General features: G+C 39.5%; 1 protein-coding gene across 7 annotated transcripts in view; it reads right to left on the bottom strand.

Annotated features, from left to right (window-relative positions):
* Positions 1–20,562, bottom strand: part of birc6 (baculoviral IAP repeat containing 6) — a 221,699-nt gene that overhangs the window by 169,807 nt on the left and 31,330 nt on the right. For all 7 annotated transcript variants that reach the window (XM_030156692.1, XM_030156697.1, XM_030156695.1 and 4 more), the window contains exons 9-21: positions 19,102–19,160; positions 14,960–16,015; positions 12,820–13,413; positions 10,173–10,322; positions 8,929–9,154; positions 6,028–6,188; positions 4,526–4,657; positions 3,444–3,575; positions 2,558–2,724; positions 1,280–1,413; positions 1,005–1,166; positions 792–923; positions 612–709 (exon numbers count right to left, since the gene is read on the bottom strand). In XM_030156692.1, coding sequence (XP_030012552.1) covers positions 612–709; positions 792–923; positions 1,005–1,166; positions 1,280–1,413; positions 2,558–2,724; positions 3,444–3,575; positions 4,526–4,657; positions 6,028–6,188; positions 8,929–9,154; positions 10,173–10,322; positions 12,820–13,413; positions 14,960–16,015; positions 19,102–19,160 — 3,203 coding nt within the window. The remainder of the gene's footprint in view (positions 1–611; positions 710–791; positions 924–1,004; positions 1,167–1,279; positions 1,414–2,557; positions 2,725–3,443; positions 3,576–4,525; positions 4,658–6,027; positions 6,189–8,928; positions 9,155–10,172; positions 10,323–12,819; positions 13,414–14,959; positions 16,016–19,101; positions 19,161–20,562) is intronic.

The following is a 20,562-nucleotide window of genomic DNA, read 5'->3' as shown; positions in this document are numbered from 1 at the left end:
TGATACCTGCCAGGTCTTCTATTTTTTTTTAAGAAGTAATGAATGGTATTATGTATGGAGCATATGGCCAGAAGAAGAAGAGAAGAAGAAGAAAAAGAAAAATAAGGAGAAGAAGAAGGAGAAGAAGGAGAAGAAAAAGAAAAATAAGGAGGAGAAGGAGAAGAAGAAGAAGAAAAAGAAAAATAAGGAGGAGGAGAAGGAGGAGAAAAAGAAGGAGGAGGAAAAGGAGAAGAAGAAGGAGAAAAAGGAGGAGGAGGAGAAGGAGAAGAAGAAAAAGAAAAATAAGGAGGAGAAGGAGAAGGAGAAGGAGAAGGAGAAAAAGAAGGAGGAGGAGAAGGAGAAGGAGAAGGAGAAGGAGAAAAAGAAGGAGGAGGAGAAGGAGAAGAAGAAAAAGAAAAATGAGGAGAAGAAGAAGGAGAAAAAGAAGAAGGAAAAGAAGAAGAGGAAGAGGAAGAAGAAGAACACATGTAACAGTTTGTGCATGAGTACCAAAAACCCAAATAATACATTTTAACATTAATCTTGATTTCATGACGTCATGTTAATGTAATGTAAATATTAGACTGAAGTTCACACATGTGAATACAGAGGCGTGTTGCCTGTATACGTACCACCTGTTGCTGCTGCAGGTAAGTAAGGCATGTTGTCCAGGAGCGCCTTGAGAAGACTCACTCCAAAACCCTGTTGACTCGGGTCCCCTTTCCCATTACTACAGCCACAAATAAAGTGCCATAATCATTATCTCCATATTAAAAAGTGACAGAAATGCTGAAATCCGACATGCTCCTCACCTTATACAAAGTGCAAGAAAACGAGCACATTTGTGTGCTATACTCCGTCCGGCCTCAAAGAAGCAAACCCGAACAATGTCAGTTAGCCTCGTCCTGGTTTTTACCAGAAGACCCTCCTTCCCTTCTTTTAAACTGAAAAGGAAACGTCGGTGTAAAGTGAAGCACAGACACACAGTCAAACATCGAACTCCACCTACAAACATTCAACCCCACCTGCACGGCCCGTTGGAGAAAACTCCGGCCAACCAGCACAAAATGTCCAGGATGAGGCTCTGAGCATGCTCAGTGGCTGGACTGCCCTCTGTTCGCCGACACAACGCATCTAGTAGCTTCTCGTGGAAGTCCGGGAACTGCAACATTGCACAGCGCTGGACCCTGAAAAGCAGCAATTTAGAATTGATCCTGTGCAGAATAAGGGATTTTGAAAAAAACAAATCTTCATGTGACTCATCAGGAACATGTGGAAGAACTTGAACAGGCGATCAGACCTCTCTTTGGTTACTGACGTCTTCTTGAACCTTCTGATTGTGACTGAAACCTCCTGCAGAAGGTCACATCCTCGCAGGTTTTCCACTTTCTTTGAAGGAGTCGGGGACTCGGTTTTCACAGCAGAGACCTTCTCCTAAACAGATTAAAGTTCATATCAAACAAAGACTCATCACAAAGCGTGTGGGTTGATGAAAAGAAAATTCAACACTAAAGGTTTAATCCCACTACACATCTCTGGGGTGTTTTCACACCTGCACCTTTAGGTGTAAAACTGAACACTTCCTGGGTCAGTCTGTAATAGGGATGTAACGATTACCGGTATAACGATAAACCGCAGTAAAATAGCAGACAGTTAGTATTACCATTTAAATTCTAATTATCGTGATAACCGTGTTTGATTACCGCACTTTTAGAGGAAAAAACCCTATGTAAAGATCTGATTTTATGTCAAATATTTGAGTATAGCTTTAATTTATTACAAATTTGATTTTCTATCCCTAATATTTGGAACCAATATTCACTTTTAAAGTCTTTGAAAAGGTTCGTTAAGCATCTGTGTGTTATTTATGCAAGAAATTATATACATTTTTCAAAGCAGATTTTATATTTTTTTGTGTTTTTTGTCCTTTCATGTTTTTATAGTAGGTTAAAGTGAAAAAATAATAGACAGATGATATAGATGAAGTTGTGCTGAAAAAACATCCCAAACATGGGTATAGTAAACGTTTCTATAGTATATAAAGGCCAAATCAAAAGGACTGAAAAACAGACAAAATAGACTCAGACCACTAAGGGTTAATATTTGAATGTTTCTGCAACAGAAGGGACATTGTGCCAATTATTTATTTTATTTTTTTTAAAAATACAACTTGGTTAAATTATTTCAGTGTGTGTATTAGTACTTTTTGAACATTTTGAGCACAGTTTCAACAATACTGCGATAATAATGATAACCGTGATAATTTTGGTCACAATAACCGTGATATGAAATTTTCATATGGTTCCATCCCTGGTCTGTACTAATGTAAATACAGTTCATTACGGCAAATGTTTGCAGGTGGCTTTTCCTATCTTTTTGTTTTTCTGACTTCCCATGTGACTCTGATGTCATTGTACCTACAATTTCTGATTCAAGCATTTTGGGCTTCGAGCTCATTCTTTTCAAAAGTCTCCAAATGAACACCAAATAAATATCTATATCTATGTTGACCACAGTTTGCATTTTTATTTTTAACAGCTCAAACTGTGACCAACAGTGTGAGACTAACTTTCTGTACCTTGGAGGCCTGTGCCCTCTGCAGCAGCGTGGACAGCGAGTGGCCTTTGGAGCTCTGGGGCTTGGCACTGGGCATCCTGACCACAGGCCGAGGGCTCTCCTCCATGCTTTTATCTGTCACCGCTTTGATGTGAACCAGGAAGGAGCGGTACTTCCCTCCTGCCATGCCTGCAGAGTGAGGACGGACAAAAAAACAAATGAAGCGGAAAATTCTCATTCAGACTTTCAGCTGTGAACAGATCAACACACACACACACACACACACGCCAAGGTTCTAATAGTTTTGGAGTTTTCATTATAGTTTAGTTTTATTTAGTTTTGACTTTTTTTCTCTAATTCAGTTGGTTTTAATTTGTTTTTAGAGCAGGTCTGCTCATTTTAATTAGTTTTCATTTTTTTCTAAATGCTTAGTTTCAGTATTAATTTTAGTTTAGTTGTCTCTTTTCTCTTCTTCTCTGTCGTCGTATTCAAATAAATCCCAGACAGGACTCTGCTGCTTTCTCCCAACTTTAGTCTTCATGTTTCCAGGTAGAGCAGGGACCAGACGACGACTGGAAACCACAAGTGAACACAAGTGACGGACCGTCAAGTGTCGGATGGTAACAGCACAAAAAACTGAGAGCGCGAAATAAATCGATTTTGTGTCAATCCGACTTCGACAAAGACGAAAATGAAGGGAATTTTATCCATAATTTTTATCCGTTTTAGTTAAGTTTTATAAGCACACAATACAGTTTCAGTTAGTTATCGATTCTTCTTTTAATTATAGTTTTTATTTATTTCAGTTAACGAAAATGTTTTTTTCAATTCTAGTTTTCGTCATATCGTTTTCATTAATGATAATAACCTTGAATCACACACACACCAGTATTTATAATGTGTTTTACCTTTCACCAGCTTGGGGCTGGTGAGGCTCAGCATGCCTGCGTGGCCAGAGAGGTCCAGCCCACTGGCCAGCCACACCGGACCACATAAAATATCCTCTTTGTGATCCTCCAGGAACGGACACAGCATAGAGCCTACAACACAGCAAGCAGCAGTTCATACACAATAGAGCACAGAGCCTTGGCTTTTTAAAGATGATCACTGATTATTACAGTGTTCAGAACACAGACAAAGACATTGGACCTCTCCATTTATTGATTTTTTTAAATCTTGTTTTGGCTATGGAAATTCAACAAGAAACTTTTTCTATGTCCTATCCCAGGGCTCTCAAACTCATTTTCTTTCAGGGGCCACATTCACATTTGGTCTCCAGTGGGTCGGACCAATAAAATATTAGCATAATAACTTATAAATAATGACAACTCCAAATTTTTGTCTTTGTTTTAGTGCAAAAAACTCCCACTAAATTATGAAAATACTTACTTTTATAAACTATCCAAATAAAAAAGACAGGAATAACCTGAAAAAACTGAAATTTCTTGAAAAAAATAAGTGCAATATTAACAATATTATGCCTCAACTTATCATTTTTATACATTTCTTTAGATTTCAGGTTGTTCATATTTGTTCAGGTTATTCACATTTTATTTATGTTATACATGTTATTTTTTTGCACTAAAACAAAGACAAAACTTTGAAGTTGTCATTATTTATAGGCATAATATAATATTTTTTTCACATCAAATGGAGAAGAAAATCCAGAGTCATTCTTTTTTATAGGTTATTATGCTGTTATTTTACTGGAGATCATATTGGTCTGTATGTGGAACCTGAACTAAAATGAGTTCGACAGCGTTGACTGTGGAATTTTTGCAAATTCATCCCACGGGCCGCATTGCAACTTTTGGCGGGCTGCATTTGGCCCCTGGGCTGCATGTTTGAGACCCCTGTCCTATCCATAGGTGAATAAACAGTAGACAAAGTCTGAGCAGATATGAGACCTGCAGTCTAAGAGTTTAAAGCACTTTTATTCAAACTAAACATAGTTCATAAATAAAGTCCATAAGACAAATGAGCCATTTACCTGACGTCTCCTCGATGTCCATGAATTGAATGTCCTCAGTGAAGTCATGCAGCAGAGGTTGGCCGTTCCTCTCCCCATTGGCATGGAGGACGTTTGAGAGGGGAAAGGAGATCTGCCTGTCCACTGCCGTCTCTGTTCAACACAGGACAAACCACAAGCAGACACCTTTTAATATCCTCCTTTCACACCTGCACAGGGACACCTACAACAACTACACATGCAATTTATTTTTATTTCATTGGTGTATTTAATAGGGATCATGCATATTTATGAACATTGTTATATAAAAAAAATACACCCATGTAAATATGCCACAATTAGTAAAAGAAACTCCTTTTCATCTGCAGTCCCGAGGCAGGTGACAGAACGAGACGTAAAACAGCCAACACTGATACAGCACTCATTCACTATAAATTAAAAAGTAAAAAATACACATAATGATGACATAGACGTCATCAAAATAAACAAAAAAACAAATAGACATGGGATGATCACATGGACATTAGTAGGGCTGTAAGAAAATATCAGTTCTGCAATATATCGCGATATTTCATTTCACAATACTGTATCGATATTAAAAAGTACTGTATCGACATTTTTAGGTATTTATTCAAATGAAAGATATGGCGGAGGTTCATTTTTGGTTTTTGGTTTTCATGCTCTTTTATTTCTATATTCACATGGGTATTTTGTTCTGTTTGTATACAACAAAAGTACTACTGTGATATTGCAGGTCATACATGTAGTTTTTTAAAAATTTAACACCGTTTTGTTAAATAATAGATAATTCAAGCATCCTAAAAGCACTTTTTACTGTCTGAAAGAGGCAAATGTTTGTTTTTAATTAGGAATGCACAAAAATATGTTCTGATGTTGGATGATTCAGGGACTGAACACTATGGATTCTTTTCGCAATAGAATACGAACATTTAAGCAGGATCTTAAACTGTAATGTCTGTAAAACTTTATTTGTTTGTTTGTGTGTTTTTTGTACTGGTAAAGCCACATGTTAAAACTTTACTTACCCAAATGCTGCACTATAAGTTTTTTCCAGGAAATAATCATTTAAAAAAAGAAACAAAACAAAAAATATCACCTTGTTAACAGTATCATGATATATCACGATATATCGTATTGTGATCCTAGTATTGTGATTTGTACTGTATCGCCAGATTCTTACTAATACATATCCCTAGCAATTACATTGTGGAACCCTTTAAAAATTTTTTTTTTTTTTTTTTTGTGGCGTCTTATACCTCTGCTATACGTTTCAGCGTTTGTGTTACTTTTTTTGTATGTTTGAAAGACTTAATAAAAATAAATTGATAAAAAAAAAAAATAACAGATTTAAAAATGTGTTCTGTTGTTCTCATGTTTCACACCCCTGACAACATTATAAAGAGTATTATTATATTACAAAGGCAGGTACTGAGACTCCAACCATCTCATTTGATTGCCGCTGTGATCAGACTGCTGACATCATTTTAAACCAGTGTCCTTACCGCTGACTTTGCCCAGCCCTGGTGCTTTGTTCTTCAGTAAAGTGACCTGGATCTGAGGAATGTTGACGATGTTGGCATTCAGCACAAACTTGAAGTCCACGTGGCCCACCATGCAGGCTTTGGGCAGCACCAGTTCAAACACGTGTTCGTCCCAACTGGAGCTGAGGAGAGAATGGAAGTCAGCTGTTGAGTGGACATGGAAGTCACAGAAGGAGGAGGAGGCGTGTTGATATACCATACTTCCCGAACTATAAGCCGCTACTTTTTTCTCACGCTTTAAACCCTGCGGCTTATCCAACGATGCGGCTGGAATACAGATTTTTAGGGGCTAACGGCCTCCAGGGGGCGCTCTAGCAGGAAGCGCAAAAACGAGACAGACAGGTGGAAGAGCTGATGAAGAGGAGAAGTTTTAAAGGTGTGGGAGACTTTCGTGACCAATTTTTCCTGATATCTGTCCATCCTCAGTCATATCCTCAGTTTCATGAATCTGTTCGTCTGTCTGTCATTCCTCAGCTGAATCTTTTCCTCACAGTGAACAGTTTCTTAGTTCCATCCACCAGAAACAAGCCATGTGTTTACAAACAGAGCCGGGAGGGAACTGGGCATCTGAGGAATTTTGTCGCGACATGCATTGCGGGAAAGGGAGGTTTGCACAGCCACTTGGAGCGTGAGCATATGATATTATTCAGATGAAACAAAGACGCGGAAACGGCTGAAACACGGAAACGGCTGGAGGAATATGCATAGAGGGAAGGGAGCTCCTGCTGTTTCCACGTCATGTCTGTAGCAGTTGCTGCTGTCAGGTGGCTGCGTGACTCTCTGTTTCCCACAATGCACGTCGCGACAAAATTCCGAAGATGCCTGAGTTCCCTCCCAGCTCTGTTTGTAAACAAATGGTTTGTTTGTGGTGGATGGAACTAAGAAACTGTTCACCGTGAGGGGAGACATTCAGGTGAGTAATGACAGACAGACGAACAGATTCATGATACTGAGGATATGACTGAGGTTTGACAGATTTAATGAAAAATTGGTCAAGAAAGTGTCCCGCACCTTTAAGCTTAACTTTTAACAATCATTTTGCTCAAACCCTCATCATTGAAAACATACGAAGAAATGCATATGATGCAGCGTTTAAGTTCAAACCAATGGATGTGTCTGTAAAGATGGAAATAGAGCTGCAGTTCAGAAGAGACAATGAGAGACAACGGAAGAGAGACGTAGAAGGAGTGTGACGGAGCCTTTCTGAGGAGGTTCAGCTGAAGAACACTAAAGAAGATGACTGCAGTGGTTTAATGAGCAGAAGGAAGGTGAAGATACAGATCAGTGACTGTTCTGGGTTTTTGAACCAGCCTGTTCCTGCCGTTTTACTGCCATGTTACAGCCACTGTTTGGAAAAAAGCAGTGAAGGGATGGAAATAAATATTTAAATAATCTGTTTACCATCTGTCTGTGGAAATATCTCATGTTACAAAGTGGACACCTGCAGCTTATAGTCAGGTGCGGCGTCTATATGCACAAATATTTTTTTCTTTTTAAATTTGGTGGGTGCGGCTTACTGTACTTTCCGGGCTATAAGGCGTACCTGACTATAAGCCGCAGGTGTCCATGTTGTAACATGAGATATTTACACAGAAAGATGGTAAACAGAAAGATTATTTAAATATTTATTTCCATCCCTTCACTGCTTTTTTCCAAACAGTGGCTGTAACACGTCAGTCAAACGGCAGGAACACGGCTGGTTCAAAAACCCAGAACAGTCATTGATCTGTATCTTCATCTTCCTTCTGCTCATTAAACCACTGCAGTCGTCTTCTTCAGTGTCGGAGTTGAACAGCCTCAGTGTTATGACCCTGGGGTCATAATTTGCCTATTTATATGTATATGTATGTGTTTTCTGTTTAGTGTGTGTGTGTTCTCCCCCGTCCTGTAGGTGTGCTGTGCCCCTTTTGTGTCTGTTTGTTTGCAGGTGCTGATTGGTGGAAGTTGACTGACCGGCCCCTTTTAAAAATGGCCCTGGAGCTTCCATCCAGGCTCTCTCTTGCCTCCTTCCAGCTTTCAACCCTGTGTTCGTGTGTGACCGTCAGTCTTCGTGTGCTCGTGTGACTCTTCAAATGTGCATAGTTGTAAATAGTTGGTTTTTTTTGTAAATTGATCCTTTTTCTGGTAGGGGAGGTCGGCTCTTTTGTTTTCCCGTTTTCTCCTGTTTTTGGTTAGTTCGTTAGGTAAGTTTTCTGTATTTTATTTCTTGCATTTATTTTGGAGTAGGCAATATAGTTTAAACTTTACAGAAGATATTTTGTTTGTTGTTTTAGCCGCTTCCTCCCCTAACCCTTCCTTAGTTGTTTAGAAAAAAATAATTATAATAAACATAGTAAACCTTAGTTTTCGACTGACGTGTGTGTGCTTGGGAGCTGGGAGGGGACAAATTGAGCACATTATGTTCGCCCTGGGGTGTAACACTCAGAAAGGCTCCGTCACACTCCTTCTACGTCTCTCCTCCGTTGTTGCTCAATGGCACTTCTGTGCTGCAGCTCTATTTCCTTCTTAGATAGACACATTGATTGCTTTTAACTTAAAAGCTGCACAATAAGCATTTCTTCATGTGTTTTCCATGATGAGGGTTTGTGCATGACACGCAAAATGAATGTTAAAAGTTAAGATTAAAACTTCTTCTCTTCATCACCTCTTCCACCTGTGTCTCACTTTTGCACTTCCTGTTAGAGCGCCCCCTGGAGGCCGTTGGCCCGTATAAATCTATACTCGAGCTGCATCGCTATACAAGCCGCAGGGTTCAAAACGAGAAAACGAGAAAAAAGCTTATAGTCCAGAAAGTACGGTATATTCAGGTGCACTCTATAGCCTGGAAAGTATGGTAGTGGTTTCTTTCCGGTGTGAATGTACCTGTCGCTCTGCAGCTTCCACGTGCGGGTGTGCTGCGTGGCATCTCCGTGGTGCTGCTGGTGAAGGTGCTGTGGGTGGCGTCTCTGCTGCTGCTCCTGCTGAACTTCCACCCAGCACGGTGGCACTGTGGCCGAAAAGCGAGGGGTCAACGTCTCAAAGCGGGTCAGTTCCACCAGCGACATCAGGCTCTCTGTGGTCAGCAGCTGGTCCACCAGGAGGTCTACTCCTGTGGGGAATAAACAAAAAGAAGGAACATCAGAGAACCACAGTGAGGCAGCATCAGGGGACAGTACAACAGTAGCCCAGGGTAGTGACTCGCACCAGTACAGTGGTGTGTCTGACGCAGACACTCAGTGAAGGTTTTCAACTGCAGGATGACCGTAGAGCAACCATTTACCCTCTAATGTGGTGGACAGACTGTCAACATCCACCACTGTTAATGGTGATGCAGTTACTGTTTGGAGGTATGGGGAAATACATATACAAGTTCATTACAAAGACTTTTTATACTGAAAAAAGAGCAATAAGAATTGTCCACAATGTTGGTTTTCGTGAATACACAAATCCACTATTTTTACAATCAAAAACTTTAAAACTCTTTGACCTTGTGGAATTCAAAACTATTCAAATAATGTATAAAGCAAAGAACAACCTATTGCCGGGCAATATTCCAGAAATGTTTTGTGAAAGAGAGGGACGTTATGATTTACGGGGAAAATAAATTTTAAAGATTCATAAAGTACACACTACGTTAAAAAGTTTCTGTATGACCATCTGTGGAGGAAAACTGTGGAACAAACTGTGTGTGGAGATAAAACAAATATCAAACATAATTCAGTTTAAAAAAAGAGGGGCACAGGGGCCCAATGATCTGCCTTGGCGGAGGTCTGCGCTCTCCGAGTGCTTTTCTTGTTACTATTTCTGTCAATGCTCCCCTGTTTGAGTATGTTCTGTGTTTTTGTTTTATTTTAAATTTTTTTCCTTACATACATAGAAGTAATGTAAATGATGTATAATGCTAAGATGATGCTGACTGAAAAAATAATAATAAAAAGAAAATTACAAAAACTAAATAAATAAATAATGAACAAAACAAATTAAAATAACACTGTGCTGTAGATAAAGAGAATTTCATACTGCTGACAATTTTTTCAAAAACATGTTTAAAAGTGGTGGCGTTCAACTACCACCCAATGTTCAGCTGATGTAAAACCCTGGGTGAACAGATCCAGTGTGAGCTCTACCTGTGATCCCAGGACTAGAGGGGTTGGAGGAGGGCTTAGCCCCCTCGAGCAGCAGTTCAGCCCCTTTAGAAAGGGGGCCATCGATAAACATGTCTCCATCATCTACATCGTCACACACTCCTCCAATTTGAAGGAAATGAAGTTCTCCACCTGCAGGGGGCAGACAACACATGATCAGCATCTTCCGTTCATGTCCACAAGAAATATTTGAAATATCTAGAGCTGAAACGATTAATCGACTCAAAGTGATCCAAAAAAAAATCTTTCAACTACAATTCTCCTGAATCGAAACTTTGTTTCCTTCATTTCTGTGCTGTTAAACATTGGTTCCACTGTTGTGTTTCACACGGACGCTTATTGTGATGCACAAAGAAGCTTCAATTTAGGAAAACTGCAATAGAATATTTCCCTTCAATCAATTTGAGTCGATTAATCGGATCGTGAATTTTTGCATTCACTTCAAGCACCTAATCAATTAATCGTTTCAGCTCTATATCCAACCAAAGAATTTAGACTTTACAAATTAACTCTCACACAGCAAATATTACTTGACTACGTTAATGACAAAAATGCTAAATCCGGATTACAAACTCATATTCATTCATTCATCCTGAATGAGTACCAAGACCGTTACAACATTCATTAACGTACAATAACATCAAAATATTCCAGATATTGCGATTGCATGACAAAAAATCTCAAATTTTCGACTGAGGAAAAGAATATTTCATCTGTGTATATTCAACACTCAACAGGTCCAACAAAAAAAATGACAAAAACATGAAGTCAGTCTGGACTGAAAGCTCATGTACAGGTGAATGTCAGAAGTCAGGGGGTTTTGCTGCCTTTTAATGTTGTAACAGTGACGACACACTTGAAGTCATGTGAACTGTTGCACAAATGAATAACGTTAATACTCCAGTGTCATTTAGCATTAGGCTAATTAAATCAAAACCACACAGATTTTAATGGAATTAATACAAGCAATTAGAAAATAGAAAGGAAAAGAAATACATTCTGGTGTTACTTTCATCGGCTATCATCACGTCAAGAAAATATACTCACTGATATCAATCGAATCATTCAAAATTATTCATGTGTAGGATTTGCATGCAATTCTGTCCATTTTGCATTGTAAAATATCCCATCTGTAACGTTATCATCTGGTGTAGGTACGGCACAGCTGTGTGAGTCACTGGCAAGACAAGACTGTAAACTTCGGATATGGATCTGTGTTCATTCCTTGACCCATTACAGCACCAGGAGATTTAACATCAGTGTTTCAGTGAGTTTGTGTGATACGGGTGAGGTCACACCTACACACTGCAGGGGGGTTAAGTCAGTGAGCTACTGCCTGATGATACCGGCAAAATAAAGACCACAAAACCACACCGCCAAAAAGAGTCATTAACTATTAAAAAAGAAAACGCATTAGGAAAGAAACGAGCTTCAGTCTGAGTTCCATCTGCAAACACTGAGCCTTTCAATGGTTTTAAAGTGAAAGTTAAACCTTTGCAATCAAGACTTGGTCTGTAAAAGTTTGAATGTTACGTGTGTGTGTGTGTGTGTGTGTCAAGGTTATTATCGTTAACAAAAAACTAACGAAATGACAAAAACTAGAACTGAAAAAACATTTTCATTAACTGAAATAAATAAAAGGTATAATTAAAAGAAAAAAACAATAACTAACTGAAACTGTATTGTGTGTTTACAAAACTAACTAAAACAGATTTTAAAAAATTATGGATAAAATTCCCTTCGTTTTCGTCTTTCTCAATGTTGGATTGATACGAAAGCGATTTATTTCGCTCTAGCAATTTTCTGTGCTGTACGACACTTTTTGCTCCGTCACTTGTGTTCACTTGTGGTTTCCAGTCGTCTTCTGGTCCCCACTCTACCTGGAAACATGGAGACTAAAGTTGGGAGAAAGCAGCAGAGTCCTGTCTGGGATTTATTTGAATACGACACAGAAGACGAGAAAAGAGACGACAAAACTAAAATTAATACTAAAACTAAACTAAAACTAAGCATTTACAAAAAAATGAAAATTAATTAAAACTATCAAACCTGCTTTAAAAACTAATTAAAATGAACTGAATTAGAGAAATAAAAGCCCAAACTAAATAAAACTAAACTATAATGAAAAATCCAAAACTATTAGAACCTTGGTGGGTGTGTGTGTGTGTGTGTGTGTGTGTGTGCGCGTTTGCAAATGCTTTTATTGTAAAGTGTAATGATGTGAGCATCGCTGCCGTCTTGACCAGGTCTCCCTTGAAAAAGAGATCCACCATCTCATTGGGACCAACTGGGTTAAATAAAGGTTAAATGAAAAATTTAAAATATTCAGTGTAGAACAGTCCCCCCCACACCGCACTTCAAAATTTACAGGACTGGACAATGACAACATACAACACATCAACATGTTTCCCAAGTCCTGTGTTCAATGTCGCAAACAGGTTTGGGATTGTCTAATCCACCATAAAGAAGACATTTATATACAATGCACATATTGTTATACTGGTACAACAATGCACTCCTGTACCAGAAAACCTGTGAGTGAATTTACAATGGCATAAATTCTGTGCAGACAAATGAATAAAAGCTGGACCCAAACACACAAGTCAACCCTGGTCTGTTCCAAACTCACCTTTGGTGCAGGCACAAAGGCGGTCGGTCCCAGAGCAATAGGTAACCGATACAAACGGGTCCGTCTCCTCCGCTGACCCGTCTTTCTTAGGTGGCTCCACCTTAGCCAGGACTTCTAACGTGGACAGGTCCAGGATCATGATAAACCCAGCCCGTGTGGTGACCACCAGGTGGCCCAGACCCGACACCTCGAGCCGTTTGCACTCTTTGTGTCCGGACACCGAGGCGGAGGGGCTGGTGACCGGTGCGTTACTGCTGCAGCTGCTGGGGGTCACGGCTGCTCCACATGCAGTCCCAGATCCAGCAGTAGAAGCAGCTACAGAGCCTGCCGGGCCTGGTCCAAACCCAGATGAGCCATTTTTTGGACCAGAAGGGAGAGACTCCTCAGGAGCCTCTTCACTGTCGTCCTCCCTGCTGTCAAGCACGTCTGGAGGAAGTAAAATGAGTGAGGTGATGGCGTCAGACGGGTCCCTGATCTGCTGCACCTTGACCGGCTCCTCATCCAAGGTGACGATGCGGGTGGAGTAGTTGAGTTTGTAGAGTGCAAGGTAGCCCCCTCCACTCCCACCACCAAGGGACCTCTGCTGTTGATCACCTGAGGGTCAGATTGGAATTCATATGGGGCAAAATTAATGCAACTAGTACTTCTAGCAAGGTTATTATCATTAACGAAAGGACGAAAACTAGAACTGTAAAAACATTTTCGTTAACTGAAATAAATAAAAACTATAATTAAAAGAAAAAAACGATAACTAACTGAAACTGTATTGTGTGTTTACAAAACTAACTAAAACGGATAAAAATTATGGATAAAATTCCCTTCATTTTCGTCTTTGTCAATGTCAGATTGATACGAAATAGATTTATTTCCCTCAAGCAATTTTAGCTAGCGGCACCATATGATATTTAACCGTCACTTGTGTTCACTTGTGGTTTCCAGTCGTCTTCTGGTCCCCACTCTACCTGGAAACATGGAGACTAAAGTTGGGAGAAAGCAGCAGAGTCCTGTCTGGGATTTATTTGAATACGACGACAGAGAAGAAGAGAAAAGAGACGACAAAACTAAAATGAATACTAAAACTAAACTAAAACTAAGCACTCAGAAAATAATGAAAACGAATAAAAACTAGCAAACCTGCTCTAAAAACTAATTAAAACTAACTGATTAAAGAAAAAAAAAAAAGTCCAAACTAAATAAAACTAAACTAGAATGAAAAATCCAAAACTATTATAACCTTGACTTCTAGTGGTACATCTAAAGCTTATAAACTTTTTTTTTTCTTAAATCAAGAATAAATAAATTCTGATGAATGACTACATAATAATGCCATGCACCTCAGTGGTTTCTAGATTCTCAAATATCAAGTACAGTCTCCAGTGGTTTAGACGTGTCTCTATTTTAAACATTTGGCCTGAACGAAGTTACCACAAAAAGTTAGCTATTCATTATACTCGCTCATCTCTTAATTTCCATACTCACTTTGCAGCGTTAGATTAAATGACTAGTGTCCAAAATTAAGACACACCAAGCACAGACTGAAGGTAGATTAAATTAAAATGTGAAGTCATTAATTAAACTAATAATAAGAGGAGTCAGTTAGTTTCAGAAAACAGCCCCTTGAATCAGTTGAAAACAGACAAAATAGTAACAAGTTACAATTTAAATATGATAAATTGTGTAGGTTTGGTGAAAAAAATATCCATTGGTTCCAGTTATCCTCTGCTAAATAAATGATTATGTTCATTACAGTGCCCTCTTGTGGGCCACAGGTTGTCAAATAAGAAAAAGCACCTGTACCGTAAACTCCAAAACACTGACTGAGAAACAGAGGGACATGATGATTCCACTTACAGTGTACAAGAGTAACTATGTTGGTTAAAAAAAAGACACTGAAGGTCTATTTTTTTTGCATCTTTTTCCACATCTGCAAAACACGCTGTCATTAGTTTTAACCAAGACCAATTTTATCACTTAGCCCAATCAAACACAAGTCTGACATAATAATAACCAGACAATATAAAGTATTACTACAATAAAAAAAAATGAAGGGAAACTAGATAATGAAATACATGCATACGTAATCACTAATTACACAGTTAGAACCAAATAATAACAACAACAACACTAATCGGTTTTTTACCTGGTGGAAGAATGAGGGGAGTCTGAGGTGGTGACCCCCCTTGATGGTGGCCTTCCACCCCATTGGCCACTGTGTGCAGGGGGTCTCCTTTGTGCTGACCACAAAGGGCCGAGTGAAGGCGGTTCAGATTATTGAGGGCCTCCACCTGGTTTGTTGCACTCAGAGATTCAGCCCCACACGGCTGTAGCCCCACCAGAAGGTGCACCCCATCCCAGCACGGAGTAATGGAGTCCACGTACAAGTTCTCCTCCTCCAGCTGCTTTGGCAGCCGGAGGCACTGCACCAGGGCTCCGGGTCTGGGAGGGGTCGACACCGTGGCGGCGGCCAGATTGCTCCATTTGTCCACGTGTCCGTCTAACCCGGCCAGGTTCGTCGCTGCATCTGCAAACTGCTGGATGTAAGTGATGGGAGGATCCTGAAGGAGAAGCTGTTCGTGTGTGTCGAACTCCATCTCTATGATCTGTGGCACAGTGAAGCCCTCCTCGTGGAGTCCTTTGCTCATCAGATTATTCATCTGAGCAAACACCTGCCCTGAGGACTTGTCGTCCACCTCTCGGATGCTGTACAGTAGCAGCACGGGGACAGTCCTGCGCACGGCCGGCGCAGAAGACGGGCTGGGAGGATGGGAGCCCGCTGAGTTCGAGAAGCCCGGCTCTGGGGCTGCCGTCTGGCTGCTGCAGGTCTCTATCTCCATGGGGCCGTGGTCCGTCAGAGGCTCAGGGCCCTGAGTCCTAAGGGGATCATCTGTGGTCCTGCGCGTTGAGGCCAGGGGTCCAGCCGTAGGGGTGCTGGAGGCGGAGCGGTAGCTGAGCAGGCCTCCAGACAGCAGGCAGGGGAAGGGAATGTTGTGGTCGGGGAGCTTGTCCTTGGCCTTGGCCTGGCTGTGGGCCTTGGCCTGACTTAGTGAGGGGTTGGCCCCCAGCTCCTCCAGGTCTTTGACAGTGTCCTCCAACACACTGGCCACCACCTCCCACTGCAGCTTCTCCGGCTGCTGGAGAACACTCAGCGCCGTCACCCCGAGGCTCACATCCATGCTCTCCCACTGAGAGGGTTGGCCTGAAGGACACACAGACACGAGTGTGGTCAAACAAGCAGGAAACTCACTTTGTCTTGTCACAACCAAACAGGATAGGAGTTTCTTTAGTCCAGTTTCATGTCCGTCATGTCTAATATACAAAGAGCCTCAAGTACTGTACGAAATGAACACCAGTTCATGTATATGTAGAACTTCTCTGATCAAGAGAAAAATTTAGAAACCAGAATTTAAAAAAATAAGTAAGTGAAAAATAAGTTGCATTAATTATAAGTAGAAGACAAACACCAAAGTGCCACATTTTAAAGCTGCCTAAAAATAAAACTGCAATAATTCTGGTACAACATGAAAATTAAAGTGTGAATACACCACAACAGTGATTAAGAAGATTTAGAGGATATAGTAAAGGTCTTTGATATTTTTATGTTTTTATATACTTCAGTATTATTTTCAAACTATTCATTCATTCATTTTCTGAACCTGCTTCATCCTCACTAGGGTCATGGGGGTCGCTTGGAGCCTATCCCAGCTACTTACGGGCGAAGGCGGGGTACACCCTGGACATTTCACCAGTTCATCGCAGGGCCGAACATATAGAGACAAACAATCACTCTCACATTCACACCTATGGGCAATTTAGATTAACCAGTTAACCTATCAGTGCATGTGTTTGGATGGTGGGAGGAAGCCGGAGTACCCGGAGAGAACATGCAAACTCCACACAGAAAGTTTCAAACTAATATCCAACTATTGAATCTTCGATAACAGCAGATTCCCCTGGATGAAAAAGGAGAACGAAATAGTACATCTAGATGTGCAAGCAGTGATAAAAGCACATTTAACTAATCAAAACAGATTGTGGGAATGTCACAGAAAAATAATCCACATGGCAAGGTTATTATCGTTAACAAAAATCAACGAAATGACGAAAACTAGAACTGAAAAAACATTTTCCTTAACTGAAATAAATAAAAACTATAATTAAAAGAAAAAAAACATAACTAACTGAAACTGTACTGTGTGTTTACAAAACTAACTAAAACGGACAAAAATTATGGATAAAATTCCCTTCGTTTTCATCAATGTTGGATTGAAATGAAATTGATTTATTTCACTCCAGCAGTTTTAGCTGTTGGCACCGTACGGCACTGCACAGTCCGTCCCTTAGTTTAGAGTCGTCTTCTGGTCCCCACTCTGGAAACATGGAGACTAAAGCAGCAGGGTCCTGTATGGGATTTATTTGAATACAATGGCGAAGAAAAGAAAAGATAGGAAAAAACTAAAACTAATACTAGAACTGAACTAAAACGAAGCATTTAGGAAAAAACAAAAACTAACGAAAACTAATAAAAACTAGCAAACCTGCTCTAAAAACAAATTAAAACTAACTGAATTCGAGGAAAAAAAAGTCAAAACTAAATAAAACTAAACTAGAATGAAAAATCCAAAACTATTAGAACCTTGCAACATGGCTGGCATCCGCTTCCATGTAACAGCTCTCTGATAAAGGCATCTAACCTCCACAGACGAGTATAGTGGAGTGACATGTGAAGATGCACAGCAGTGGGCTTACATCAGTAGGATGGACATGCACTCTACTTATGAACAATTAACACAGAGGTGTCAAACATGTGGCCCAGGAGCCAAATCCAGCCCACCAAAGGGTCCAATCCGGCCCGTAGGATGAATTTGTGAAATGCAAAAATTACACTGAAGATATGAACAATCAATGGTGTAAAAATCATTTTGCTTCAGGTTCCATACAGACACATATAAACCAATTAGATCTCAACTGGGTCAGACCAGAAAAATACTGTCATAATAACCTATAAATAATGACAACTGCAGATTTTGTCTTTTTTTAGTGTAAAAAAGTGAAATTACATGAAAATGTTTGTATTAAACTATCCTTTTACAAAAATGTGAATAACCTGAACAAATATGAACAACCTGAAATGTCTTGAGAAAAGTGAATGCCATTTTATCAATATTACACCTGTTACTAAATGTTTTGTGTATTTGTAATTGTAATATAAGTTGTAATGCACGTGTAAATGATAAACTGATAAACTGAGGAAGAATATTGTTAAAACTGCACTTGTTTTTCTGAAGACATTTCAAATTGTTCACATTATTCAGATTTTTAACGAAATGTCGTAGATATAAACATTGTCATAATGTAATTTTACTTATTTCACTGGTATTATTTTACTGGTCCAGCCCACTTCAGATCATACTCGGGTGAATGTGGAACTGAACTAAAATGAGTTTGACACCCCTGAATTAACACTTAGTCATTACAAGTTCATGGGGACCCCATTTTTCTACCCTCAGCTAAGTTTTTAAGAAAAGGTGAGTGCAATACATTTGAAGAATGTCAGAGTTTTCTTCCCCTCATTATTACAGATTCAAAGTGGACTGTCAGACCTAAAACCAGAGCTGGCACTGTGCTAACACTGTGGTCTGGCTATGCAAAACTAGGAGAAATGTACACCGTGGAAAAACTGACGATTCATCTGAGGAGTAAAGCAGAGTTCTCACTGTCCTCATATTGAAACAGAAAAGAAAATGGAAAAGTGGTACAAGTTCTTCACAGCTCCTTTCTTGGCTTTGTCTCGTCTGGGGTTTTTGTGGTGTTTTTTGCAATAACCGCTTGAACATGTATGTGTGTGTGTGTGTGGATGGATGGATGGATAGATGATACATGATAGACAGACAGACAGACAGATAGATATAAATGTGTACGTATATGTATATATGTACATATTGTTGGTTTAGACAAAGGGGTTAGAGCTAATAAGCTCTGCTTCTTCTCACTCCTTTTCGAATATGACTTTCTTTTTCTCTGGATCAATATTTTATGCTTCTTGAATTTTCATTTCTATTATATGTTGTGCAAAGAAGTCAGTTAGTAGCAATCAGGAAGCTTGTATCATTTCCGTATTCCAAATAAATCAGTTAAAAAAAAAAAAAAAAAAGCTGTTCATATAAAAAACTTCTTCTACGTGATGCATTTTGATTCTCACTTGATGTGTAAAGACCTTGAATCCAAATCGAACTACTAGGACAGTAACGGTTGAGAAATGAAAGACAGTTGAGGTTGTAGTACCTGTTACAGACTCTGACCGGGAATGCTCATCGCTGTCTGAATCCTCCAGCTGGTCGTCACTGAAAGACAAAGAAAAAGTCAAACAGGAACGATGACGTTAAGTTCAATGATGCGCACATCTGATTAGATCTGTTTATGCAGTTCTCTCTAGAACAGGGCTCTCAAACTCATTTTCTTTCAGGGGCCACATTCAGCCCAATTTGGTCTCCAATGGGCCGGACCAGTAAAATAATAGTATAATAACCTGTGAATTATGACAGCTCCAAATTTTTGTCTTTGTTTTCGTGCCAAAAAAAAAAACAATTAAAGTATGAAAATACCTACTTTTATAAACTATCCAAAAAAAAGGGAATAACATGAAAAAACTGAAATTTAAATCAAAAAACTTTTTTAAAAATGGGTACAATTTTAACAATATTATCCCTCCACTTCTCATTAGTCACTGTGCATTATGGCTCAGATCTACAAAGACACTAAACACTGAGGAACAGGCAGAAAAGAGTTCAAATTGGGCTGAATTTTCTTTAGACATTTCAGGTTGGTCACATTTGTTCAGGTTATTCACATTTTATTGGTACAGGATAGTTTGTAAATGTAAATATTTTCATGATTTATTGTTATTTTTGACACTACAACAAAGACAAACATTTGAAGTTGTCATTATTTATAGACATAGTGTAATATTTTTTTCACATCGAACCCAGTCGTAAATCTGCAGTCATTCTTTTTTGTCGGTTCTTCTGCTGTTATTATTGGACTGTAGATCAGATTGGTCTGGATGTGGAACTGACACTAAAATGAGTTCCACAGCCTGGACTGTGGAATTTTTGCATTTTTTAAATTCATCCCAGGGGCCGGATTGGAACCTTTGGTGGGACGCATTTGGCCCCCGGGATGCATGTTTGACACCCCTGCTCTAGAGGCTATGGCCAAAACATATATTAGTTCAGGTTACAGTAATCATGACCACTCACTACAAAAATCTAACAGGTTCATCCTTGAGTTCAAATGAAAGTTTGTGCCATATTAGGGGAAAAAAAAATAAACTCAAGGTGTTGCTGAGATGACACTCATTAGAACGCACAAACATTTGGTCAAAGTGAGGATGATCAAATTCAGATTAAATCCAATGTATTTATATAGCATCACATCATAAAAAAAGTTCTCTCATGACACTTTACATATAGAGCTGGTCTAAAGCAGACTCTTGAGCCCATTTACAGAACCCCAATAGAATCCTTCAGGAGTAAACACTTGGTGACAGTGAAAGGAGAAATGTCCTTTTAACGGGCACAAACCTGGAGCAGACCCCGACTCCTGGAGGATGGACCACTGACACGAGCAGTTAAAAAGAGAGGGTTAAAGGAGGATGACGCCTGGACATTAAAACTGTTTATATGTTCATCCTCATATTCCAGGTGTCAAATTATTAGGGCTGTGTATTGGCAAGAATTTGGTGAT

The sequence above is a fragment of the Sphaeramia orbicularis genome, chromosome 15 (genome assembly GCF_902148855.1).
Source record: "Sphaeramia orbicularis chromosome 15, fSphaOr1.1, whole genome shotgun sequence".
NCBI classification, from domain to species: Eukaryota; Metazoa; Chordata; class Actinopteri; order Kurtiformes; family Apogonidae; genus Sphaeramia; species Sphaeramia orbicularis.
The sequence above is the reverse complement of the archived record's forward strand: the minus strand, read 5'-3'. Positions and strand labels throughout refer to the sequence as shown.